Source organism: Myripristis murdjan, chromosome 7, assembly GCF_902150065.1.
Source record: "Myripristis murdjan chromosome 7, fMyrMur1.1, whole genome shotgun sequence".
In the NCBI taxonomy this organism is placed as follows: Eukaryota; Metazoa; Chordata; class Actinopteri; order Holocentriformes; family Holocentridae; genus Myripristis; species Myripristis murdjan.
In genome coordinates, this window is record NC_043986.1 from 27,351,793 (window position 1) to 27,379,508 (window position 27,716).

The window sequence follows — 27,716 nt, forward strand, 5'->3', positions numbered from 1 at the left end:
GCAACTGTCTGTCTGCAGCCCAGCGGTACCACACACAGGAAAAAGTACAAAAGTTAAGTTTAAACAGTCGTTACCTTTTGTCCGGTGGGTGGACGTCAAGCGCAGTCAGCGGTGCGTCGGAGCTCGCCGGAGCAGCTCCGCGTAAACGTTTGGACAGGAGCGCCGCATGCTGAGACTGAGCGGCGGAGGACAGAGATGGAAATATTGCTCTCGTGGACCTGTGCGGTGACTGAATCCAGCGGAGCCAACAGTTAGCAGCTTTCTCCTTCCATTGGCTCAACATTTCTCCCCCCCTCCTGTTTCCTCTTCCCTCTCATCCCCTCCCCTCCCGTCTCCTCCCCTCACTCACCAGTGCGCAATTGCGCAATCTCTCTACCAGCTCCTGCAGTTGGTGATGCGACTGTGCCAGTTGTCCCTCCACCACCCTGACTTTACAAGAATCAGGCCGTTTTTCCTCCAAATGAGCATGCGATATTCTCACTGAAGGTTCAGTATGTAAATGGCTATTGTCAAACACAATGAAGTCATTCACTTAGGGAGGGACTTTGAACTCGCACTGCTGCCAGGTAACTCCAGACTCACCTGCGGATAGTGATGCGGCTTCTGAAAGTGAGCACGTCCCGAGAGCGGCACTGCTGCCCTCCTGTGGAGGGAGGATAAGCTCATGAGCCATATATGGGGACTTCAGTTCAAATTATGTCCAGTAGCACATTTCGTATGCGTAACATGAAGCATAACAGCTTTTAACAAGTCAAAACAGAGCGTGAAAAATAACAAAAACAACCAGCATGGTCTGAATAAACGCTGGAATAACATTCACTGTCCTGAATTGGCTTTACACACATATACGGTTAAAAATAAAAGTGTTCAGCGATATATATTAAGGTGTAATTTATTCTTAGTGTTTCTACTCAAATCTACAGAAAACTGGCTACATTTTGTTCGGTGTTCCAGTCGAGCTCCACAGAAAAGCAACACTGTCTTGCAAAGCTGCATCTATTATATAATGGCTGTCAATTTTAGCACATTTCCTTTGTGGAAAAAATGCCACTTGTCCAATCAATCACCAGTGTTCACAGTGTTTGTACCACCGCTCTCATCTATCACCACCAACTTTGAAAACATTCCAACTTGTCATACTAACTTGCACTGATGGTGCAGCATCTATCATACTCCATCAAGTACCCACCTGAAAAATTTGTGTCAAGTAAAAGTTTTGAAGTGCCCAGCCACTATGTAGAGCCGAAAATGTGAAATCTAGGAACAGGTTGAATACAAAGCCTCAATTTTATATATTGGAGGTATTTTTTCTCTTCATTTAAGAGCAAAATTGATGTTTGTTTCACAACAGACCAACACAAAGCACTTGAGTTGATATATCTGGTTACTTCTGACCTTTGCTCCTGAGAACTTGTACAGTGTCTAATTAATACCCAGTGGACCTGAACCAAGGATACACACGAACAAATCACACCACATACATTTACTAATCAATACTGTATCTGTGTTCTACACAAGTTATCGTTAAAAAGCTTTAACACACAGTTGGAACCTTGTGCCGATCATGCACTGACCTTCTGCATGTTGTCACAGTTGCCTGAGGCGTACTTGATTTAAGATGTATCTGAGCTATACATTATGCTAAGACTCTGCCAGCTAAAATGCACTATACCAGTAGTCTTTCATGTATTTTCCCTAGTTTCAATATGCAAAACATCATGAAATGGGGGGGAAAAGGTTTATTGAATATCAACAGCCTTGTTCACACCTTCCAAAAAGTTTTATTCATATTCAAACATTCAAGTTTTCAGATGTGATGTGCATTCAAAGGTATGATAACAAGAAAAAGCCGAATACTGCGCGTGATGGGAGTCTGATTTATGTGTGTGATGTTGATGATTTCATCACAGAAAACTCTCTCTTTGCGTCTTGGAGGCAATGTATTTGAATACGCTGCTTTACAAATCACGCTCATCATTAAAATGACCCAAACACATAGGTAATCATATGGCTTCACTTTCCTGAAAGCACTATATAGCTTATCTATGTGTTTGGGTGTCTTTCTTTCTATTCTTGCATACTCTTTGCATTCAACTGTCTGTTTAAAAAATGACCTGAGGAAAATATATTAAAAACACACACCCTTCAAGCTTAAAAATAAATATATGCTTAACCCCTAAAACATCAACTAAGGTAACTCCCACATGTATAAATCATTTGATGCTTCATACAAGAGTGCTTTCAAAAAGTAATAGTTAATGACACAAGATTATACTATAAATGCAAACCAAAAAACCCCATTCAACCAAATGATATGTCTCTGTGCAGTACGGTGTATTGCTTTTATAGTTACGTCTCTGACAAATGCTTTGATGGAGCAATAACACAGAGTTTGAACTACATAATGATTTATGCATCATTCTCACATCATGTGCTGTGAGTGTCTCAGTAGATTATCAGCAATAAAGTAACTTCAGGAAGCGTTCAACAGCCACAGTTTGTGCACAGAGGGTGTTACTAGATGTCGCGTTCTGATTAAAATCCGTTCATAATGTGCTCACGGCGCATTATAAAGTTTTATGTAAATTATGACCCTTAAGTCAAGCTACTCAACTGTACTCAGTAGTCATGGGTTTCTTTCAGAGTTCAAAACTCTCAATCCTCTCTAGAATATTCAAGTATTACCTTCTGATTCTGCACAGATGTAAACAATGCAGTTGATCAAGACTAAGTTATTATAAAGTTGCCTAGCAATCTAAAAGGGAAGCAGCAGCGCAAAAAAAATTTATACAGGTAACTCATTTTTCACACACCCTGAGGATAATGGCATGCAAGGAAATGAACCGAAAGGTGGTGATTCCCACTCTCTCCGCAATTAATGTAACACTGAGAGATTTTGACCATGTCTGACACGAATTTCAGAAAGTTAGGGTAATTATCCCATGGCGTGATCTGTCACAGGCCCTTTGCAGTGGTTGAAGTGTCTGGCCCGGCCACTTTGGTGCTTAATTAAGTCAAAAACTCATCTCTTGTGGGTTCGCTTTAGGACAGCAGACACTAAAATCTAATACTGCCATGCCATGCAACTACAGTACAAGTGGCTACTTTACATTGTTTCTCTCTCTTTACAGACAGACCACTGAGGTAGTCAAATCCTCTACTGGAAAGGACAATAAAGACACAGACCAGGCTAAATATTTGTCCTGACGGCTCTCTAAGACTACAGGTGCTGTTTGTAGAAGCTGGCTTCAATCACCTCTGCAGGCTGGACAGCTCACGTATAGCTGTGCTGAAGAAGACACTGCATAGGTGGATTAACTCAGATTTAAATCAGTGTATTTTCAAGTCTTTATATTACACACTATCCATGTGACTGCTACCTGGCAACACAGTTTTAAATCAAGTTTCAGGTTTCTCCTTGTGGAGATTACATTTTATCTTATGCAGCTGTGCTATTATCTCTTTTCATCTACAAATTTATAACCAAATACGTCTCCATTACTATTCCTGGACCTATATTTTTTACCACCGTTGTTTAAAATGGCTGGTCAGATTAGCCCTACCTCCATCCTAAATGCGTCTTCCACTTGTTTTGGGATTGTAAGGGTTAATGGGACCCTACTCTAGAAGCGGAGACGGACAAAACAGGGAGCGAGGAGCGAGTGCACACTAGCCCGCCCCCTGCTGGAGATTCCTCTCATAGTTTTCCTGGCAGATGCGGATGCGCTGAGTGAAGTACTCTGGGTTGGAAATGGCCTGCAGCAGGTCGTTCTGGACCAGGCTGATGTCGTAGAGTTCGCAGGTGCAGGCTGTGCGGGTCTCAGCGCCGTCTGGATCCATGAAAACCTGAGAACCGAACAGGAGAGAGAAGGGAAAAGTTGGCATGCTTGGCTTTCTGGGGTTCTCAACTCAACCTCCGCATCACAAGCAGCGTCATTTAAACAAGAGAGAGAATAAAGGCTGGAAGAGTGTCTCCAAATGAACGGAAATCTACTATTTTATCTATTCATTCTGTCCATTGGACTTTAGACAATGTATAACTTTCATGAGCTTTAAAAGAGATGAAGACTTGGATAAAATGTAGACTTATGTTCTACTGAGGTCTCCTCTGTGTCTCAGCACTGTGTCACAGAGTACCAACACTCTAATGTTTTTAGGGCACATTATCTTGTGTATTTATACTCTTTCATATAATGTATTTTGTGTTAATGTGTGTTATGTTGATGCATATTTGTACCTTGTGTCACTTTTTCTGTACTCATTGACTATAATTTTTTTGTGTACTTCCTGCCCTAAAACGATGGATGAAAATGAGCTCTTTAGTTTTAGCATGGTCCCAGAAAATAAACAAACGACATTACAAGGTTTGAATTAAAAATGATCCCAACAGCTCATAACTCCCTTTTGTGATTCTCATTTTGCTCGACAGTGGATGATGGTGCTACAAGTGAGCAAGTGCACTGTGATACATTGTCTCGTCACTTGACATTTCTGTTCAATCTCTGCTCTAATTAGCCGGCTCACTCGTCTGTACGGTGAAAATGAAAACGTGACTTTACCACTTGTGTAAATTACAGACTGTTCAAAGCTGTGCTGGAGTCACCTAATTATGACGCCCGATAAGTTGGTATGCAAGAGTTAGGGTTAGGGCTATAATCATGTGGACTTGTCCCCCCCCTACAAGAATACCTTGCATGACAAACTACAGCTCAGCTACCGGTTTCACTTGCTGAGCAGCATTTTATGTTCCAGCACTAGTCTTGTTGCTAGGCCTCTTGACTTGACTACTTGGAGAATGGAAACAGCACTTGAAGTAAAACTTGCTGAGGAGGTGAAAAAGTGCCAGCACCTTAACAATTCATCTTTAAGAGACCAGGGTGACTAGCAACACTAAAGTCCTCTTCACTTATCTTGCTCAGGGTACAGACTTTTCAGTTTCTGTACAAACTGATGGGAAATGATGTCTCTGAAGTGGCATTGGTGCACTTGGAGTATGCTTTTAGAGCACTCAACTATGACAGGCAAAAGTCCACAGGCAGTCCACCAGTCCACAAGCACAATGGATTTTCTGGGTGCATCTTACCCAGAACTGTATTGGAACAATGTACCAAAGGAAAGCTTTACCTCTGCAGACTGGAGCCAGCTTCAAATGCAAAGGACACCTCCAACTCCAACCCTAACCAGCACTGGCATTAAAACTTTAAGAATCGTCCATTTCCACTGTCACACCTACTTTGAGGTCTTTGCCTACCTACAGTTTAAGACCCTGCTATTTGGAAGTGTCCGACATGAAGAAATATATATTAGTGGCAGAGACCTATGGATGTGGTAATTCTTAAGGTCACCCACAGATACTCTGATTACTTAAGGCCCTTTTAAGAGAGATGAGCGTACCATGGGACGCACTATGGTGTCCTCGTCATTCTGCCTGATGTTGTCGTCGATGAAGATGTGCTGGACGTGCTGGTCAAACGGGTCGACCCACAATGGCTTCCCCCCCTCGATGGAGTAGGTGTTACCTGCCCACCTAGACAGAGGAAAAGGAATGTTTAAAGGAAAAATTACAGGCCAGCAAGAAGTCAGCAGCAATAGATCTTTTTCACAGTAGCAATTTTGACATGAACAGCAGGGTAAAAACAGGTGATACTGGTGACGTTAGTTAAGTTTGAGTTCCATTTAGGTGTAACAGAGCCAGGGTCTTGGTGTTGTTGTTGTTGTTGTTGTTGGAAAGGATCGGTAATACCTGTGTTTACCCTGCTATTTCATGTCAAAAATGGCTACTGTGGAAAAGGCCTACTAATGGGAATCAGGGGAGTGTTGTGCATACCAGTCAAAGTGGTCCTGGAAGCCCCCCAGGCCGTCGACCGAGCTCAGGTACTGGTACAGGCCTCTGTCTCCGTCACGACTCGACACTCTGTCCTCAGCTCGGCTCAGAACAACTCCCTTCTTACTGCAGCGGATCTTGCCCGGAGTCACGTTCACACTTAACTGAGCATGGAGTCGGAGGGGTGGGGGGGGTTTACAGAGAGAGTTACTGAGAGGGACTGCAGCTCTGAATTCTGCTATCAGCACAAAACAAAGAGGCATTTCTGTGAAATTACTTCACTATTAAAACGAGGCCTCCGGTAGCTCTGATCTGAAATTAATTGTGTAAGATCATCATTATATTTTTCTCAACAATAAACCAGGCAGAGACTAAAAAAAAAAAAAAAAAAAACAGAAAATGGGCAAGCATAATCTCCATGAAAAAACTGACTCTCAGTACAGTTATTATTAATATTGAGCAATCCATTAAGATAAGTTCAAACTGCATAAAAATGATAGACATACTTGCACTTGCACATACAATGTACACAGTATTTTTTTTTTTACTGAATTCAATTTAATGCCAAATTTAAGAAGAGAAGAGCTGCTGTCTGTATCCTTCTAAAGAAATGAAATCTAATTTTCAGCTGACACAGCTTGTTTTCTCACAAAGTTTTGCTGGTAGTGGCCGCCTGTCACTCAACATGAAGTTTTCTGTTTATATGCCTGATATGTTTTATCAAGCGATCTACCAGGCACATTTGGATGATCTTGGTGTCTACGCTCTCATCACTGTAAGGTTAAATTGCCAATCTCCCGATATCCTTTTATTGAGGCATATTTTCACTGCATTTCCAAGACCTGACAACAAGGTGAGTGGCAGTCGCAGAGAGGAACCCATCAAGGCCAGGAAATGGCCAGAGCCAGTTCAAAACCTGCATAATCACATTATGTCTTGCGATTGATTGCCCTTCCGGTCTAAACTCTCAGATAAATAGCATCTGACAGGCGGCTGTTCGAATAAGACGTCTGCTGCGGTCTCTTCAAAGCGGCCTGCTGTGCCTGGCAGGTTCACTTTCTAACAGCTCCTCTACTTCTCCTCTCTTCATCCATCCATCCATCCATCCATCCCATCCTCTTCTCTCCTCAAGAAATCAATGTGCACCACTTCAGTAGACTAACACGTACAAAACACTCCAGGGGGGAGTGAAGGAGAGTGCTTTTGCATGTACGAGTGTGTGTGTGTGTATGTGTGTATATGATGGCGGATGTTGGAGGGTTTACAACTCTGCAATGCCCACAGGAGCATTTTTCCACTCAACCCTAATGAATTCCCTCCACACACACTTTTACTGGAGCATTCTAAACACAAACACCCACACACAAATAAAGGACAGAGACATTAGCTGAAAACTGACCACAGCAGCCCATTATTGCACAGATACTTCACACAAGGCAACTCCCAGGTGACTAACCCCGCCACGGTTGACTGATCATAAGACAGAATTGATAAATGATCAGAAAGACATCACTTTAAGTGAAAAATCCACCGTGAAATAGTTAAAAACACAAGTATTGCTGATATATCTTGTATTTCTGAGTGCATTATGTAGTTTTGTTGTGTATGTCTCTTTATTCTGTGGATGAACTGGCTAAATGCTAACAACGTGGTATTGATGTTAAAACAAGACATTTGCAGCTACAATGGACTTTAATAAAAGAAAAAACGAAAACAATAAAACTAATCTTTTTTTCCCCAGCATTCAAAATTGAAGGGTAATGGTTTCTTTCTAAAGCCGCCATTCTTCACTAGAGCCCCACAATAACACAGGGAAAAATCCATTGTGGACGAAGATATCAATATCTCCACTGGCAACGGCTTCAATAGACAAGAATACAATGCAGCCACAAGACAGGCTGTGTTTTGAATAAGGGGTGCCTCTTTCACCTTTTCATGACTACAAAAAGTTGCTCGCTTGCTGTTACTACACTACACTACACTCTCTCCACCTACATGCACTGCAACAAGCACAGATTCGTTCTCTGGGGACTGTGAAAGGCCACTAACTGAGGCAGAAGCATATGAGACAGGCAGATAAAAGGGGGATACACCAAAAAGTAAATCCCAGCATATAGTCACTGGAAAACAGAAGAGAACAAAACAAAACTGGAAAACAAGCCACAAAACAGTGCAGGTTCGATTTGGTCCACGTTAGTTTTAAAGGATGGAATGGCAGAAAAAGCAATGAAAAGGAGCAAAGATTGAAATATCAGGGCTTGATTTTATAGGTGTCTGTCAGGGATTCTACTGCAGCATGTTGCTAGTCTACGACTGAAACATGCCTTCACTTTCTCTAATTTTGCATACGCGATTCACCACCACAATAAATCAATTTGGGTGACCTATCTTTGTCTGCAATCCCTCAGTTAGATTAAAGAGGTGGCCATGACCCGCAATAATTGCACAAGGTGGGCATATTAGGTATTTTCTTATGGCTTATTAATGAATGATTTTGATCTGAATGTACCTTTAATTCAGGTAGCTCGGGGAACAGTGGATGAGTCCCCTGGTTCAGTGCCTTGGATACAGCAGTGAGCACACGAGGCAAATCCGTGCCAAAGGTGCGAAACAGGATGGCGAACTCGCTCCCCTCCACCGCCAAGTCTTTCAGCAGCTGGAAGAAGGAGGGGAGGATCCAGTGGTACAGGCGCCCGTCCTCTCCTCTCACGGCCAGTTCATTGTCTCCCTGCAAGAACAGAGAGGCAGCGTGTGGTCGGTACCACCAAACTGCACCAAACAGTCAAACCTGCCAAATCTTATCTGTGAAAACCAGCATTGCAACCAGTAAGCCGGGCCATCTAGTAGCATAAATTCCCCAATGTCAAAGGGAGGCATGGCTGAAAACTACAAAAAAGAAAAACTCCCGTCTGGTTGAAGTAGATAACGGGGTTAACTCGGTTCTGAGCTTTGCCTTTATTCATTGCTGCCGACTTTCTCATTTCCAGAGAGAGTACCGTCATTTCAAAATTAATAGGAGACTATCTTTTTGTATTAATTGTAATTTTAAGGCTACTTTGTGGCCATAGCCACTGCCATTCATATGGTTCCCTGGACTGAATATGCATGGTGTCTTTGAGATTGGCAGTCAAACAGTAACTAATAGAAACAAGTATTTGACATAAATAACTGATAAAACTGGCATACAGTAGATATGGATTGCAAAAACACGAAGACATAGCAATAAAGATGTAGTACCCTAGTTGCTACAGAATTGGGAAGCAGTCCAAATGGAAAATTCCCCTGATTTTCATCATCCAGTGATATATGGAGAGAGATCCTTTACCGGTAAAAAACTTATGCACAGGAATTTAGTAACTTTGGTTTGAGTGTAGATCTGATTCGCAGGCATTTTCTAAGCCCTGAAGCCAGCAAGGGGTTTGTTCTGCAAGGTTTAACAGCCCCTGACAGCTGCAAAGGCTACAGCATATTCCATGTGGCATCTCCATCTATTCTGTCTTCAGAGAGCAAAGTAGAACTGCTTAGGCTGCAGTCCAGCTCCAGGTGTTAAGTTTCTGACAAGCAGTAATGACTGAAGGAAATTATCGCACAGCACCAGTTTGGTTCTCAAGTCACAGCAAAATTTGTGTAGACTCCCAAGACGTGAGGCCCAGTGTCAGACCTGCAGTTTCCATCTAACATATCCATTTGTTTCTAGCGGATTCTTACCTTGATTCCCTCAGGCCAGCGGAGCAGGTTCAGATGGTCATCCAGAATCCCCCGAAAACGTCGACCAGCTGTGGAGGTGAAACCCGCTACCCGTCCAAACTGGGAGTAGTAACTGACAGCGCCCTCACATGGTGGGAGCAGGGAGGGCGAGTTGCTCAACCATTCCCATTTTCCTGCAGAGCAAAGTTTTATGAAATAGTCTTGAATGCAAAAAAAAAAAACACTCAGGGTGGAGGGGTGGGAGGGTGTACACAAGATATGAGTGCTAACACAGTCCACTAGCACTTTTGACAATAATTATAACCCTGATTAAATGTTCCCGTCACCTGCCCACTGCAACTAAATGAGTGCCTCTATGAATAATATAAAAAGGAAACCTGGTTTCATGTAAAGGCCAACTTTTTGAGCAATCTTATTGTTGAAGGACAGAATCAAATAGCAATGATTTGTTACCTAACATTTGAAATGCATTCTTGACAGTGTCCCATTTTGTTGACTGATGCTTAATCCACCCTGCAGTTTATGCACACTACATGTTACAGAGATGTGAATGAAAGTGTTGCCATCTTTTTGCTAATTCTATAATGACACATCTGCTCTAGGCAGGAGGTTGCAAAGGATTACACCCACAGCAGCTTCAAACCCCTTCTCTGTCTATACATCCACTATACACCCATACGCAGCATAAAGTCAATCCACAACCCACTTTTCTCTCTCCCCCCTTTGGAAAAAAAAAAAAAAAGCTTAAAATTGACTAAGACAAGTGCCACATCTCTAGAGCTCTAGTTTAACATATTTCACAATGATCACTGCCGCCCACCAGTGTATTTTGTATAGGCAAGACAGGGAATTACAAAATTACCAATTATAAAAGTTAATTTTAAGAGTTAATCTTTCAACTGAATGCACGCCGAAAGTAGGAGTGGGTCGTAAATGTTTGTAAAACGCCTTGAGCTGTACTCTACAAGAAATGCCTTTATGTCGGTGAGCAAAGAAACTTTAAACTACCAATATTTTACAGGAACCTTGGTGTGACAGCCGGTCCAAACAGTACCAACTTAACGCTCGAGCACACTGGGACCATTTCCTCGCGTTCTCGGCGTGAATAGCGAGTGAGCCTTTTACCGTGTTTACTCATGTGTCCCCAGGTGACGGTGGTGAGAAAGTAATCCAGGGCAGCCACAGTCCCCTGGCCCGTCACGGCGTCTGACACCAGTATGGTGTTGTTGAGGTCAACGTGAAGCACTAACTTTTTCTTGTGGCTGGTATTTGAGGCCAGCCGCGCCACGGGGAGCGACACTGTGGTGGGGTCACCTGTCCCACAGCCAGGCTTGGCCGGGTCTCCACACTCTGTCCCAGGGCCCTCATCGTCTTGACAGCTGCTGCTCTGACTGGAGTCCGCCATGGTGGAGAGAATACGTGAGGTTGGTGTTTTTTACAGTGGTTCAACTAAGATTTATGAATCTTAGTTGATCCGGCTCAGCTGTTTGGCTCATGGTTATTTACTTCCTCCTCCTCCGCTCTTCCGCCTCATCTTCTGCATCTTCTTCTTCTTCTTCAGCCGGATAGCAGCTACACTACTACTAGACAGCGGACACAAGCGCCACCTACCGGCGTTGTACAACGCTGGAGGACCTTTCGCGTGATTATTTTCAGTTGCTTAGTATGTCATGAGTTGTTTTGATCAAGCTTGTAATCCTCAAAAATGTATGCTACCGTAAACTAGTATCAGTTTATCAATTTTAGATATATCTTGTGAACAATTTCAGAAAAAAAAAAACAAATGACGTTAAAAAGTGCGAGCAAAAAGCTGATGTTTCATGTATGATGAAATAGTTTTTGTCCTCGATTAAGATTAACAGTGTTATTAGGTGACCCAGATTAAAAGTAAAATGGCTAGAAAATACACAGGAAAGCAAGAATCTGTCAAAGTTCTATAGTTCTTTGTGCACATTTCTTTAAAATAATTGTTTTTTTGTTTTGTTTATACATCTCTCACGTTTTCTCACGTTTATCCCATGTTTTATTGCAAGAGCCCAGACTGTCCTGTTGCATCACATCACATTTTCTCCACTGGAGGCTCATCCATTAAGAAACCTGCCACATTCTCAAATATGTAAGGACACCCTGTGCAGCACTGCACCACATTTTATCCACTGGAGGGACTCTTCTCAATTAGAGGAGGACCTCATTTACTATATTTCATTATCCTTATTAGTATTATTATTATGATGATGATTATCATTATGATTATGATTATTTATTTATTTTATTGCATGAAGGGGCACCCTAGGCGGCATTTGATCTTTCCCATGTGAAGATCAGACCTCTCCTTTTTGGTCTCTAGAGGACACTTTGTGTCTTCCCCCAGCCCGCCAGTGGTGTATATTTCTGTGCAAAGCTTCATGTGTTTTCAACAGTGTAATCAGACTGACTTCCAGTGCTTCTGAATAGGCTGCATTGTTTCCTACAAGAAAACGTTTGAACCGGCTGGCACTAAGGCTGTGTGTTTTCATAACACTCCATGTGTTGAATTTTTAATAGACTGCAACAGTTCAGTGCATGTTTCTATCTACATCTTATCACTAGAGCAATGCTTTTCAGGACTGTTCATGAAATATAGAACATGTTTTGACCTTTTACCCTCGACTCTTTAGTAATGAAAAGCCTGTAGCATCCATGCACAACAGCCTGTTCCCTCAAAGTTTTCTCAGGTCTATCACTATTAGCACCAAATCATGTACTGAAAGTGGTGTGTGTGTGTGTGTGTGTGTGTATGGGTGGGGCTCAATGCTCATCATTGGAGTGCTGTATGTGGTGTACAGTTAAAAAGAAGGGGTCTTAATAATGACATGACAAATGACTAACATATTTAAATGGTCAAATGTGTTCATTTATATCATTAATTTGAAGATAAGCATTGCACTGTGCTGATGTGGCAATAATGTGCTGAGTTGAACAGAACTGAGAAGAATAAAGATGAAGGCAAAATTCATTTAAACATAGAAATTCCTTGGTTCCAATAAGTGTAATTTTGACTGTTCATGGAAACCTGGAAATCTGAGCAGAGGATGCATTTTAGGAGTAATAGCAGTTCCTCATTTCTATGTAACTGATATAGGAAGAATGAAAACGTAAAAATCGAGAAAGACCATCACCCGCCAGAATCACTTTCACAGACCTTTATGAAAATTAGTCTGCCAAGTCCCACATAAGACTAGTCTATAAAACACACACTTATGTCAGCACTTCTCAAAAAAGGTTTTTATTTATATTAACCATTTATATTGTATTCACAGCAGCATTCTTAATGATCCCCACTGTATATGCAGTCCAATAGAAAGGAAGGGCAGGAGAGGGTGAACAAGACAATCCACTCAAAACAAAAAAAAGAAGAAGAAGAAGAAGAAGAAATGCAGCAGAGTTGGAAGTGGGGTGGAAGAGGAAGGTGGGGGGTCAGTATCTGACGAAGAGAGGGGAGGGGCTACTGTGTGTATGAACATGCAGTCATGCACATTTCAGTGTGTACTTAAGCCTTTGACAATCGCATCCACAGGACTGAATAACTAAACAAGTACAAAAAATACAGAGTAAAGTAAAGCAAGGGAAGCCAAATTAGGTTGGTTTATGAAGCAGACAAGACCAAAAAAACAAACAAACAAACAAACAAAAAAACAAAAACAATATTTGCCCTTAGTATCAAAAAATGATCAGCCCAGCACTCATCACACTTTTTTTGTACATCAGCTGCTACAATTTCAATCCAAGTTACAGGATTCTGTCACAAAAACATCAGACCAGGCAATAGCTGAACAAGTTTAAAAAAAAGAAAAAAAAAAGAAAAAAGAAAAAAGATTTACACACACACACACACACACACACAGGAACAGTCTTCACTCATACTGCCCAAATTTTCTCAAACTTCCTCATGTTTTCCCTAATAATCAACAGTAGCTTGTTCAATAGTGAGAATATTAGCAGGGGATGGATAGGTCTGGTCACGGTCAGCAGTGAGGTTTTAGCTTGAAACCAGACTGAAACGATGCGGTGGTGTGTGGCAGTCTGTAGGCGCACAGTACTGAACTACACTGGGCGGTTAAGAGGAAAACTCAATTCGCATCAGCTTACCATCAGCTGCGCCTAGCACTGGCACCACAGGAGTGTGTTAGCTTCTGTGTATGTGTGTGTCACCATATGTGTTGCATGAGTATTACTACATTTACAGCATGTAAATCTTTGTCAATGGGACAGTATATGTGTATAAATATCAATAAATGTGAGTTTATTATGGGTCTGCAGGTATGGTTAGTACTGTATTATGTGTGTATTTCAAAGGTCTCTCAAATGAGTGCAGTCCATTTCCCATGGACCAACCCCAGATCTAGCATTGCACCATTGTCTGGACACCCTAACGATGCCTATATAAATAGTGAGCACTGATGTGTCTTTAGCTGAGGAGTAGCTTCTAGCTACTAAATCATCTTCCATGTGGAGCGGCTTGTTGGTCAGTTGGTAGGCATCCAGCAGCAGGAACCATACAGAATCCACCAAGAACCTCGACGCGTCTTCCGCTCTCCATTTCATCCATCCATCCATCCAGATCAAGACTAGTCCACCTCCTCCATGTTGCTGTAAGACGGAGCAGCACACTCCCCAGAGTGGGCGAAGAGGTCAGAAGGCACCTCTGGGGTCAGCGTAGGAGGTCCTTCAGGATCCAGGTCTGTCCCAAATAGTGCCTGGCTAGAAGCCTGAAAAATAAACCAGCGTAACAATAAATCATGCTAGTTTAGTTATGGATTATTGTTTCCCCAGACTCCCTGCTGAAAGATTAAACCTGTCTTGAGAAAACAGTAATGACTGTTAGCTGCAGAAGCTCCTGTCCAGACTGCCCTTAAAAATCAAAGTGGTAAACATTAGTCCAATTTCTCTTTGGAGAATGATGCCCATTGTTAAAACACACGCTTGTTTCTTAAGCTAAATGACTGAAATAATATTCATAACGACATAAATGTTGGACATTTTATTTCCAAAGAGGAACACAATGCTTTTTATAATAGGAAGCAGCACTTGGATGGAGGTAACTAGATTCATATTGCAAGTAAAAAATAATAATAATAATAATAATAAAAAAATCAACAAATCAATATTTAGATTATCTGAGTGATTAACATATTACGTCAGCAGATAATCAATTACTTTCATACAGAAAATACATGTCATGATTACTCTTCCCAATTAACTGTGTACTTCAATGATTTGAATCTTATAGTTGACTACATACATGCAAATTCACTGTAATCCATCTGCTGTAAGGTCCTTTTTCAATCTATTCAATTACAAACAGAATACCAACATTACTCAGTTCTAAAAGTGTAGTGATTCAGTTCCTGAAAACTTCCTAAACTTAAGATCAACTGAACAGACATGATTAAGAGCAGTTGACCACAATCTTGTTTCAACTGGGCACCTGAAGATTTCACATTTTCTGAGTTTTGCATTTCAGAAAAAGCAGAGTATGTTCCACACACAACATGAATTATTTTAAAACTAGATTGCATATATTTGAATCAGGTACACACAGCTTGATGGTGGACTGAGCTATGCCAAGCATTTGAAGCAAACATAGGTAGCCCTACACTGCCTTGATGCCTGATAACACTGAGATTTCCCTGAGACCTGTTGCAACACTCACAACCACAACACCAGCACAAACAAACTGTCCATGGGCAGTTCTCACTCAAAAAGTCACACTGAGCTGCACAACAGTGAAGATGGTTATAAAAACTGGACAAATGTATGAAATGCACGTTCCTGCCAACACTAGTTCATACTACACTGAAAAGCCAGTGCTGATTCATCATGCACATTATCTCCAACATATCCTAACACCGCTAACAGTTCTGAGCAGAAATTCATTTTGTCTGAGTTGTTCTGAGTTAATGAGTTTGAATTTGTCCTCTGAGAAATCTCATTCAGAGGACTTGTTTAGAACTGTCATAAATACAACTCTGTGAAATGAATACAATTATTAAAGAAAAAAAAAATTATATAGTTGTATAGCCTAGGGCATCTTGGAGGAATTCTGTTGGGTAATTTTGTTAAGTAAGGTGTTTTATGTAATAAGTAATACAGGAAATAGGTCTCTAGGATTTCAAATCAAAACAAATATCTTACACAAAGAAACTAATTTCATCAGTTTATCCAGTTAGAAGGCAAAAATATCAGGAGTCAATACACTCAAAGACTTAGTGCAATTGAAAGACAAATTTGTGACTTTTTAAGCACAAAACTGCCCAAAGACGCATAATCAATACCTTTCCGTACAGTACTTAATGTCACCTTCAAACACACTTCATTACATTCTGCGGTGGACGGTATTTCCATTGTAAATCACAATGCATTGTCAGTACATTTCATATCTCAGCTTGCAGGTTGTTTTTAAAAAAGACAAAATGACTTGTCAGCTTTAAAAGTTCATCCTGACAATTTCAAAATCCTTAAGTGGCTATGGCTTGAAAATATTCATTTAAAAGCATCTATACAGTACTGTAATGGACACATTTAAAGAAAAACAACATTAAAAAATAATCAGAAATTCCTATTTCTCATCTCACAAATCAATTTGTGTTCTTTTAAGGACATGAAAAAAGCAACATAGCACAAATTGCGCACGCACGAAATATAGGGTTCTATAACTTAGTGTTCAACAGAATATTATTTGTATAGTAATGGCCATTGCTGAACGCACATGCATCCTTCTTCTGTCTTAGATTTTTGTACATCAGCTGCTTAATTAGTTTAATTAGTTTTAAAGTGTCGCACAACAGTGCAGCAGGAAGGCAGCAAGCATGCAAAAAGGGAGCCTTAGACAATGGCTACATCAGGGGATGGACAGTTCGTTTCTGTGCTGCAGTTTTGGTAGTACTTTGGCATCCAATTTAGTAACGTCTTAGATTATACACATTTGATACAGTCTCGCTACATAGGTACTCTACCAACTGGATTGAAAAGTTACTGTGTGGGTGATTAAGGCTGTTAGAACTTATCATCTGAGTACCATCATCAAGAAGGCTGCACTAGAAAGCAAACTGCTGAAAAGCATGTATAGCTGAGACAAGCACTTATTCACAGCAGACCAAAGTGTCAATACAATGCATAGAGGCAATGCATGGAGCAGCCAACAATACATAAATGTGGCTCACAAGCACTCTAGGTCTTACACAATAGTGTAAAACAGGATTACCAGACAGTTTTCTTATGGTGACTTGGGTATTTTTCCTTCCACATAATATTTCAAGTGCCATCCACCATTTTCTGGTGGGCCTGCACCTTATTTCCATGTGTGAAAGTGTGCCACAAGAATTTTAAAGGGTTGAGTTGCTGAAGTCATACACACACTTGTAGTGATGTAAGATTGCTTAGAATGGGGTTTTATTATGCTTCCTAAAGACTAATGCCTGTGATCCCATCCATGATCGAGAGGAGTGAGAAAACTATCAGGATGTTTTCTCAAGTTGTAAATCCGTTAGCTGGCCAGCCTCGAGTTCATATCTGAGCTCTCACTGCATGCCCGATCTGTCTTCTATACACAGGAATGATGCCCCAGCATAGCTAAGTTACAAACAAGCCATTTGTCAGCCCCAGTTGGCTTTGTGAAGCAGAGGGTAGACCAAATTGAGGAACAAGGCAAAGACGGCCGCCAGCGTCCCTAGAACGAAATATCGCACACAGTCGTCATCAGAATAGTCCGACATCCTCTGCCTGCGATGCCGTGGCAACAGCCTCTCAGCTCCATCTTCATCTTCTCCATCTCTCCGCATCATCCTTGGAGCTTGTCGCCTCCGCAGCCCAGTGCGGAACAGGCCACGGGGGCCTTCGTCAAGCCCCTCCTCTTCTTCCTCCAGTTCCTGCCATATTAGAGAGGCCTGCGATTGGCGGAAACCTGTGTCAGCTTCTGGGAAAAGTTGTGATCTAACAAACACTGATTATAACAGACTTTGAGCCGATCTTCCCCAATGTTTCACTTCAAATACTACTAGATTGGCTGTGAAGCAATGATTTCCCCTCCATTTGCATTTTCCTATTTCACACTAACTTATAACACAGCGTTTACAGAAGGTAAGAGACAATAATATCAAGGCAGACAATTTCATGGTACATTACACTCAGAGATGTAGTGGAGGGACACCAAAAGCCCCGGTGTTCAATTGGACTGCAAAGATATGAGTGCACTGGTTTTTGTGTTTCAAGGGGGCTAAATGTCAACGCTATGAAAGCAGGCTTTATTGAGTTGTTTCCTTTATTCCACATCCCTGATTACAGTGATTTTGAGAGAGCGAAGGACAAGCCTTCACTCTCGAAAGTGAGAAAGACAATGTTATAGACGTGCTTTTCAGAAAGCAGATGGACAGAAAAAAATGTGGATGCAATTCACATGATTTATAAGTTAATAGATGGTCAACTGAATCACAAAGCACAAATAGAACTGCACTACCCTCCAAAACCCCACAGTAAGAATTCAATGCTCAATTTCTTATATCTGAAACTCTGATAAACATGGTACAGATCAGACAAAAAGTTAAAGCAGAGGTGTAGAGCCCTAGAGCCTCATTTCAGAACCAGTTTAACATCATCTTTGATGGTAATACTGAATGTTAGTTAGACTAATCTTAAGTCGGCAACAATCAGACTGACAAAGATTGGCATCAGAATACTGATTTATAAATTAAGAAGTAATGAAAAAGACATTAGGGAATGAAGCCTTGAACTCATTCATCCACAGTTTAGTAGAAGAATAATTTGCCACCCTTGCCCCAAGATTACACAGTTTCATCTCATTACCACAGGCACAAACCCCTCACTGATAACACAAGTGAAAGGAACTAAGCTGAGGAAGGATAGACACAACACTGCATTCCTATCATTTCTGTACATAAGAGAGGGTCTCATCTGGATGTAAAAATTAAACTGTACCTCCCGAGAGGCATAAGGATTTGGAAGGCGGAGGTAGCAAGAGTGAAAAAATTAATGACTGGCAAATTGTATCATTTTTTCCCCCCTGGACTGTTCTACTCCTTAAGGATGTTGTGAAAATTGCAGGTCTATCACTCCTCTCCACCAAGGCTAGCCCCAAAATCTCACAATCTCACAACATAATGTCTTCTGGTCATTAATTTGTCCACCATTTTAAAGTTAAAAGTTCAATAGTTCAGTAGTTCAATAGAGTAAGACAGCCCACTTCCCAAGAATTGATTCCTATAAGCTCCAACTTCATTGGTATCCTTGTAGGCTGATATTTCACCAGACTGACAACAAAACAGTTTTGTCCAGCCTTGTTTTTGGAAAAAAAGAGAGTCACTGAAGCCCTTACTTGAGGCCTTACTTGTTCTTTACATTAACTCTGAAGATGTTGATGCTGCCTGACACTAAAGCTTTTTGTAGCAGAACTAATAGACCCTGTCAGCAATGGACCTCTCCATTATAGGCCATCTGCTTTAATCACACGTCTCCTAAGAGGAGTCATGATCAAGAGTAATTAAAACTAAGCACTGGCACTTAGCAGCTTAATGCAGGCTTCTCTTAAAGGTGAGGTCAGTCAAATGCTGATAAATTATGGCTAGTAACTGATACATTTGTCAGTCATCATTATCCCCCAACCATTTGAAAGGTGATCGGCTGCATTCAAACATTTACTTAAGCTGGTAAAGATCACTGAAATATTCTGACTCGTATGCAATTAAGGCAGGCAAGCTATTAGGAGTTTATTTAAAAGACACAAAGCTAATTCTAGGTCAGCCATCCTTCTCAGACTTTTATTTACACTACTGCTATTGATTAAAGGTAATAAATATACCCTCTTATCAACAGGCCACTCTCATAAAACAATTCCAGTAACTTGGGCCAATATTCTCATCTTGTTAGATAAAAGGCTGCTGCAACAGATCCAATTTACTTTTCAAATCATAATGAAGTTTATGCTGGTATTTGAACCTGTGCTGCCATGGCATGTGTACATATCATTTCTAGGAAAAGGAAAATCAATTTAGCCTCAACTCTGCTATGTAGGTCATGGACTCTTAGCCAAGCTTTATCTACACTGACTTTGAGCCTGTAAGGATACAGAGAACAGGACTACTGACCTGGGAGCAGGTGTCAAGTCACATGACTGAATAATCAATGTAGTTTAAGGGATAAAATCATAGGACACCAGGGTCACACTTTATAATGCAGCTGCACTGCTGTAAAATGTGTGCTGAGCTGTACACAACCTGTTTTTGACCTATATGGAAACAAACTGCCTTAACTGAACTGGATCTGAACTTTCAACAACACATTAAGTGTCATCTTGGTGTTAAGACATACTGATAGGGGCTTTTAGTCACATACAGAATAGTGGGACTCTCACCTGGCTGGCCGTGGCTCCTGCAGCAGTGGGTGACTCAGCACCCAGAGGCCCCAGGAAGCGTGGTGGCCTCTCCACAGGGGAGTTTCGTCGGCGGTAGAACAGGACATAGGCATAGCGTGTCACCACCTGGCTCTCCTCCACCATTGTTACGGTGCTGTCGTCAAACAGACGCCAGCCTGTAGGATGGGAAAAACAGGCATAGAAGGAGAGGGTGGCAATACACGGGTCAGAAAGAGGAGATAGTAAATGGGTGAGGAGTTAAGAGAGAGTTAAAGATGTTAGTGGAATGATGGAAAATAGAGAAAATAAAGCACATAAGGAGAGAAAGGAAAGAAGTGAGGCAATGGTAGAGGAAAGAGACAAGGGGAAAACACAAGGCAAAGACATAAGGAGGGAGAGGGGAAAATCAAAATAGATGACTATGTTCATACACTGTCACAAAGAGTTGATAAGAATGAATGGAAACACCCATCAGAGGTACTAGTACTGAGGTCAATGGAAGAGTCAAGCTAAGTGACTGCAGACTCACCAACATCACTGCGCTGGCTGTTCTTGTCACTGGGCAGTCGGGTATAAGCCGTGTAGTGGCCTCCTATCATTCCCCCGTAATGGTTGATGACTGCATACAGATCATAGATAGGAGGGTGCTGCATCTCATCCTTCTGGCCAATACAGAACTTACTCAGGTCAAGGTTCCTACAGGAGAAGATGACATTTAAGGTTATGTTGTGGAAATGGATGAACACAGCCTTGGACAAAGTGCTGCATGAGGTTATATTTTAAAATTGAGGGGTTTTTTTGCTGTCGCTTTTAGTGTATACAATGTGATAAAAAAAAGGTATGGCATCACTTAATAATGTCAACGCCCAGCTCTACAAGCCATCACAAAGGTACTTAACAACTGATTGGGATAAAGCTGTGCCACAGGTCTTGTTGACTTTTAAAACATACTATAAGACACAGCACTTTAAGCTTGCAAAACTTTCAAGTGTCAATGCGCTCAGTATTACAACATTATTTTTCACAATACTATAACGATTTTCTAGCTCCTTGTATTGACAGGCATCGTGTCTGTGCGTCATTTTCATATGATGTTATGACATTTACATTTTAGTGTACTGTGTTGAGTAAGTGCATTAACCTAATTCTGTTTCCATAAATTGGACTGAAAATTTTGAATTAAATTGTTTTGAGTGATTCAATTTATCTTTAAAATGCTGAATATTTTATTAGTCTACCCAGGTATTATGCACTAGATTATAGTTCAACTGTTTATACATTATCAGTAATTATGCATTTATTGGATTGTGATACGAATCATATCCAGCCCTACTCAGCTGTCAGCATTCTTGGAGACACACAACAAAACATCCCTTCAATTCAAAATAATTAGACAACAATGTTCCCAGAGATTATGCAACCTGATAGTGTGTGTGCATTTACCTGACAGGGAAGTCGACCATGTCGTTGATCTTGTCCCTCCAGATGAAGCTTCTGAACGAAAAGCGTTTAAGCTGGATGATCAACACGTTGGGGAGACGCCACAGCAGCAGCTGTTTGGATGCCTCACGGTGCTGCTGGCACTTTGGACAGTACCTTGAGCACACACAACAGAAACAAGGACCATTACATTCTGTGATACCTGCTACAGTTGAGTGTGATGAGTTCCACCAACATTAAAGTTTTATTCTTCATTCCTTGTTTTGTTTTGGTTGAACTGCCTTCAGTAGTTTTATTCTTCTCAATCACATCTAGACATTGTTTTTCTTTTGTCCAAACCTTAGAGGAAAACTTAACATTGTTGTATTTTTGTCATTGGTTTGTCTAGGTATGTATGACCAAGTAACACATGAACCAATGCTTGTAAAAAAAAAAAAAAAAAAAAAAAAAAAAAAATTTGCAGTAGCTTGACTGAGTTTTGGTACTGTGTCATCCCACAAGGTTAGAAATGTTGGCTACAGAGAGGAATCCAAACAAATTTGATCCCAGGCCTTGTTACATAAACTAAGCATAATGAACTTATCTGTACTGTTTCCCATAATTTATAGCCTCTGGCTTTCATAGCAGTTGAGTTTATAAATGAATATGAATCACTTTAAGCTGTGGTTAAAATAAACTGCTTTAAATATGTTTGGTGTCAATGTTCCCTTAGACACCAGGAAAGCAGTGAGGGAGACAGAGTGGCAGAGGCAGAGGAGAGGATTCATTGGTCCAAAGTGATCCCAATCCACTGAGGACATATATGTATTTATAGAGGCCAAAGACTTAACAACTTGGACTATCAAGAAATGTCTGACATGACACTATGGATAGTGCAGCTGACACAGGGGTAATAGAAAGATTCATACACAAACTCTTTAAAAGGTACAGCAGATAAGGTTTCTCATGGATGAATAACTACAAAAAATACATTATCATAATGGTGATTGCTTCTGTTCATAATTCAGTATAATTTAAACAATGAAGTTGTCAAGCTATGTAATAACGTATACTGTGTGAGAGCAACACACAGGGACACAGAGAGATGCTGCTACATTACAGGATGTTAAAAACAGTGCATGTATACAGTGTATTCATCCCTACCATGCCTCCTCTGGTGCCAGCACCTCTGGCTTGGTGAAGAGGTTGAGGCACTGCTCCAGGGTGAAGTGTCCCGCTCTGGCTGTCTCACTCAGAGAGCCCGGGTCCTCCTCAAACTCCAGCTCCTTGGAGCGCACCAGAACATATTCCTTCAGACGCTCGTTGTTCTTCCAAACTAGCTCCAGGGTTGCATCTTCTGGGATATCTACCAGTGCTTCATCTGTGAAGAGGGTATCAGTCTGTTAGCTACCTTCCAAAGTCCCCACCATCCACAGCAGCATAAAACTTCAAAAACAGATTGCCTATCCAAATGGGATGAGAATTTGAGATCACTTCATGAATATTTATGACAACTGAAATGTTGTAAGTGCCTCATCGAAAACTGGAAGTTTAAGAAAATAAGCATGATTTACAGCTGTTTCTCTGGCTTTATCTGCCAAACATTCCTTTTCTATCAAACTAAAATGTCCATTTGTTTTTTAATTTTGTTTCACTCTAGGTCAGCGACATGACAATTTCTTACTGTCACCTAGCATTACAATGCAGGTGTGCACTTTCATTGTAACAAAAAGATGAACATGGCAGCTCTGTAACAGAAACATGCTAGCCTTGCACTATGTCAGAGAAAGACCAAGTTTCAGGGAGTTGTTGAAAACCTAGCACTGTTGGTATGTAAATTCATGAAAATTACATTAACTTTGGGTTTCAAAGACCTCCTTTTACAGTATCAACTTCTGAACTCCATAAGACACAGTACGTGCAATCTGTTCATTAACCCATCCCTAGAACAGAAAATTGTAAAAATGAACATCACATCTTTCAAGATTGACAGAATGAGGAAACAACTTCTAGGACTTGAGCCAAAACGTCAATACTGAAGAGGATTCAGATCTTACCTTTCTCATCCAGCCTCTGCTCTTTGTTGTTAGAGTCCAGCAGAGAGATATAGAATTGACTGGCATGACCTGATGCTGTCTCACTTGGCTGCTGATACCCTGTTACTGCCACTAGAAAGAGGAAAAAGAGGAAGAGGAGTGAGGTAATGCAGATACAAAAATAACAATAACACAGAAATGTAAACGTGTCTGCCAGATGCAAGTAACATAATCCCTTATCTTGTCTCCCCACCTTCTGGCCGCACTGCCTTCTCACAGGACGTCTCTTTCTCTGCCTGCGGGTCCAGGGAACAGCAGGAGGTGGAGGAGGGAGGCTCGGAAAACCCTGAATCCACAGTGTGAGTGGTGGAGAGTGAAGTGTGGGAGGATGAAAGGGAGTCCAGCTCCCCAGAGTGGATGGCCGAGGCCTGGGCAGAGTCTGCCTGGGATTCAAGCACCAGAGTTGGGCTCTCCAGGTCCAAATGACCTGCTCCTACGGTACTGCTACCACCCACGGCCTCCTCCCCAGATCCCAGACCTTCAGGTGAGCCTGTCGACATTAGGGGGAGGTCAGCCCTGCACTGGGACGTTTCAGGAGATGTCCTGCCTGACTGGGAAGGAGGCTGGAACACATTGACAGAAAATCTGCACACAGAGAAAAAAAAAAGAGAGAGAACCTGATGAGACAACGCTTATAATTCATTACATGTTACTACTTTTGAGATATTTTAATGCAACCAAGTTAGAGTAGAATTATCTAATTTGTATTTTCATTTAACTCTCTGAAACATACCATGACTGATCTGGTATGCAATTGCATCCATTTATTCGTCATATGTCTAGTGTCAAGCATTTGGTATCAAGTTAGTGCTCTTTACAATAAAGAGAGGCCTTCAGACATTTTGCTGAGGAATGGATATAACCAAAGCAGCTACCTGTTACCTGACAATTATTGATATTTACAGTAAATAGTACCAAAACTCAACTACTGATAGTGAATTACATTTTTTGTTTCAATGGAGGCAAACAGGCAATATGACAGTTGGTGTTTCTGCCTTGTATGCAGTGTTTCATACAAAATCAAGATTAAACTATGGATTGTTCAAGAGCAAATGGTTAGCCTCACCATCGTAACTCTAATATTTGAAGTACAATGATATTTTTATATCCAGGACTGTATGTTAGACTAGTTTTATACCTGGAATAACCCTCCAGTAGCTGTGTGAGGCGGGTGTAGGAGAGTCGGGACTCTGGCACACTGATCAGGAACGGCAGGCCCACATTCTCCATGTTGGGTCGACACAGACCTTTGTGATTGGGCCAGTGGCTCCTTTGACATGCTCTGAAATGAAGAGAAAGGAAAATTGAACAGATTCACAGAAGAGTTAAAAGACTGAATTTCGGAAAAATACAAAACTGAGTCATGGAATGATAGATCATATGTTTCCACCTATAATTTTCTGTGCCCTGATTTGCAATAACAATCACACTTTCCGCCGCTAATGTTTTGCTGTTGTGTGCCAGGCTGAGACAATGTTTACTCGTTGAACTCACTGGTTGCAGTAGCCCACACGGTAGCAACGAGTGCAGCGTTTCAGCTTGTCTTCCTCAGACAGAGGAGGCTTCAGGCAGGCAGCACACTTTGAGATGGGGATACTGGGCACTTGGAGCCTCTGGAGGGACCAGAGGGAGAGCAGAGATGTGATAAAGATGAGACAGGGGAAAGAAAATTTTGACACTGCATTAGAACAAACCACTCAACATAAAAAATTATTATACCTCATTTATTAAGCAATATCCTAACAAATTCATTTACAAAGCATTCTGAGAGCTTGCAATCTGAACATCCTGGCTGATAATTAGACAGTGCTTTGCTTAGATAGAAATTTTGCTAATTGAATTGTTTTTTTTCCTGCTGCCTGAAATGTATTATCTCAGATGAGTATGTGAATCACTGAACAATTTTATAGTTTGAGGTGACAAAAAATAACTATGGATAAACATTGACGTAACATAATTTTATGTCAAGCCGCCTTAAGAAAGTTTCAAAAAAACTCCTGATGTTAGACTGGTTAAAATTAGGAATTAGCATTCACATACATCATGCATCATTCAGCAATAATGTTGGCATGGCATTTGTTTAACCATCACTTTGTTTTTACTGTATATTGAAATACTGATACTGAGAGCTGTGTCGGAATCCATGAAAAGATGGAATGAAATACCTTTAAAAATGGGAAGCTTTCCTACATTACCATGTAGGGACAAAAACATATCTTAACACGGTGATCGTGCTTAAGTCAAATACGCTGCCTAATTTAAATGTTTTGTATTGTAGATAGTTACTACCTGCTGGACTCGGAGCAGCACCACTTTCTCCTTGGCCAGCTCTTTGGACAGCACTTCGAAGCACAACAGCATGTCAGAGGACGACACTGTGTCCAGGGAATGGGATGGCAGGAAGATACGGTGGAAACGATTCTTCACCACCTAAGTAAATAAATAAATACATTTTTTTAAAAAAAGTGTAGTGTAGGGAAAAGTGTAGGGAAAACACATCTCACCTGGTTTTCTTAGTAGTAAACAATCGTAAGTAATGATTACTTATGTAATCATTACTTTATGCACCTTTAATAGTTGACACCTGGAGACAAGTGGAAAAACACTGGGCACCTTACAAGAGTAGGAAAGAAGAACTTTATTGCTGGGCAGAATGGAGATGAGGAGCCCGAAGACCAACTTAGTGGGAGCTATTATAATGTGAGTGTATTGTGAAACCAGTCTTGGCCAATTACAGAACACTTATCAAGTTTTAGGCATTAACTCATCAGAAACTCATGTTTGTAGCGTTTCAAGGATAAAGAGGGCTGATTTTGTGAAACACACTTAGAGAAGGATTAACTTGCTGTCGTGTTTCTCCCACGCTGCCTGTAATAAAGACCGAATCTCACAAAGGGAGAGTTTTTCTCACACAAGTGTACAGCAAGGTCACCTGCTGGTTGGAAAGATTGTAACTCAACTGGAACAGAATGTGTCAAGCAATCACCCTGCTGAAGTGTCCCTCAGCAATGGACTAAATCTGTACTTGGGCTGTCACAACAAATTTCAGTATTTGACTTTCAATCAAATGTCTAAAAACAAAAAAAAAGAAAAAGAAAAATATTACCCAAACTGCCCATCAATTGTGTTGCAAACTGTACTTTTCCCATTTTTACCTCACAGCTGACAGAATTAGAAACATTACTCATCCCCTGTGCCTTGGATTCAGAGACATTCCTTCGCTGTCACTCTCACAATATCATGTAACTTCTTCTACTAACCCGCTTGTTTTTTTTTGTTTTGTTTTGTTTTGCTCATAGCATCATTAAGATATCTGTATTCTCCTCAGTGAAAGCCGAGAGCATGGCAGTAGCACATTTCAAGAAAACGAGAAAAAGAAAAACTCCACTCCAGATAGAAATTGTTATAATACATTTCACTGTTTTTTATGCCCTGGTTTCATGTATCAACTTTGATTCCAATCTTGTGTCATTATTAGCACTTGACTCATTTCAGTCAAAAGCTGAATTTGACGGACCACTAATGCCTTCCAGCTCCAGGAATGCTGCTCCCTACCTGATCCTATTCTATTTATCCTGATAATTCTTCTTATTAATTATTCAGGATTTGCCCTGATGGCTATGTGAATAACATCAAATATACAAAAATGGTGTGAGAAATTGTGCTCTGTCACATGAGTATGAAACACTGCAGATTTAATGTTTCCTACCTCTGCCAGTCTGAGGTTCTCGGGTTTGATCCTCACATTCCTAGAGATGGACTCTAAGACTTCAGCAGTGCTGGAGTTCTCCTTGCTCACACTGCACAGGAACTAAATATCACACACACAAACACACATCAATGAGTACATGAATGAGATGCAGGACATACTGAAACAATTATCTTTACTTGATCTTCTAAAGCCAAAGCCATGATGTCACTGCATTTTACTCTGTGTGATCACAGTGAGCTAATAGTGAAGCGGAGCATGCTATTTCATCTTACCTTGATGGGTTTTTTGTGAGGTTCTTTAGCAAAGTAGAAAACTGTGAGCACCTTCTGTTTCTGAGGCAAGGGGACAGGCAGGTAGAGGAAGGGATCAAAGGTGATGGACACCTAAAGGAAGAGGTGAGGAAGGAGGGAAAATGATGAGGAGCGAAGAGGAAAAAAAGAGACTAAATTAATATGGACAGCCATGACTGAAACATATCCACATTTGAACAGGCTTTATTTTAATTGTATCTCTGAAGAAATTACACTTACATAAAAAAAAAAGTGTATGTGC

The 27,716-nt window shown here is 41.0% G+C and overlaps 2 protein-coding genes across 5 annotated transcripts in view; both read right to left on the bottom strand.

Annotated features, from left to right (window-relative positions):
* Positions 1-1,724: 1,724 nt before the first annotated feature.
* LOC115362459 (uncharacterized) lies at positions 1,725-11,078 on the bottom strand. The gene is made up of 6 exons (XM_030056391.1): positions 10,658-11,078; positions 9,533-9,705; positions 8,334-8,552; positions 5,828-5,988; positions 5,395-5,527; positions 1,725-3,846 (listed from the first exon to the last, which is right to left on the bottom strand). The coding sequence occupies exons 1-6, from the start codon at positions 10,935-10,937 to the stop codon at positions 3,670-3,672; spliced, it is 1,143 nt and encodes a 380-aa protein (XP_029912251.1). The 5' UTR covers positions 10,938-11,078; the 3' UTR covers positions 1,725-3,669.
* Positions 11,079-12,781: 1,703 nt separating this feature from the next.
* Positions 12,782-27,716, bottom strand: part of usp19 (ubiquitin specific peptidase 19) — a 33,487-nt gene continuing 18,552 nt past the window's right edge. For 2 of the 4 annotated variants that reach the window (XM_030056390.1, XM_030056388.1), the window contains exons 15-26: positions 27,437-27,547; positions 27,162-27,263; positions 25,742-25,882; positions 24,947-25,065; positions 24,591-24,734; positions 23,646-24,037; positions 23,414-23,524; positions 22,521-22,737; positions 21,381-21,533; positions 20,467-20,633; positions 19,938-20,113; positions 12,782-14,280 (exon numbers count right to left, since the gene is read on the bottom strand). In XM_030056390.1, coding sequence (XP_029912250.1) covers positions 14,140-14,280; positions 19,938-20,113; positions 20,467-20,633; positions 21,381-21,533; positions 22,521-22,737; positions 23,414-23,524; positions 23,646-24,037; positions 24,591-24,734; positions 24,947-25,065; positions 25,742-25,882; positions 27,162-27,263; positions 27,437-27,547 — 1,974 coding nt within the window. In that variant the 3' untranslated portion in view covers positions 12,782-14,139. Of the gene's footprint in view, positions 14,281-14,537; positions 17,458-19,937; positions 20,114-20,466; positions 20,634-21,380; positions 21,534-22,520; positions 22,738-23,413; positions 23,525-23,645; positions 24,038-24,590; positions 24,735-24,946; positions 25,066-25,741; positions 25,883-27,161; positions 27,264-27,436; positions 27,548-27,716 lie in introns of those variants that run through there. The other 2 variants (XM_030056387.1, XM_030056386.1) reach the window with 1 other exon arrangement.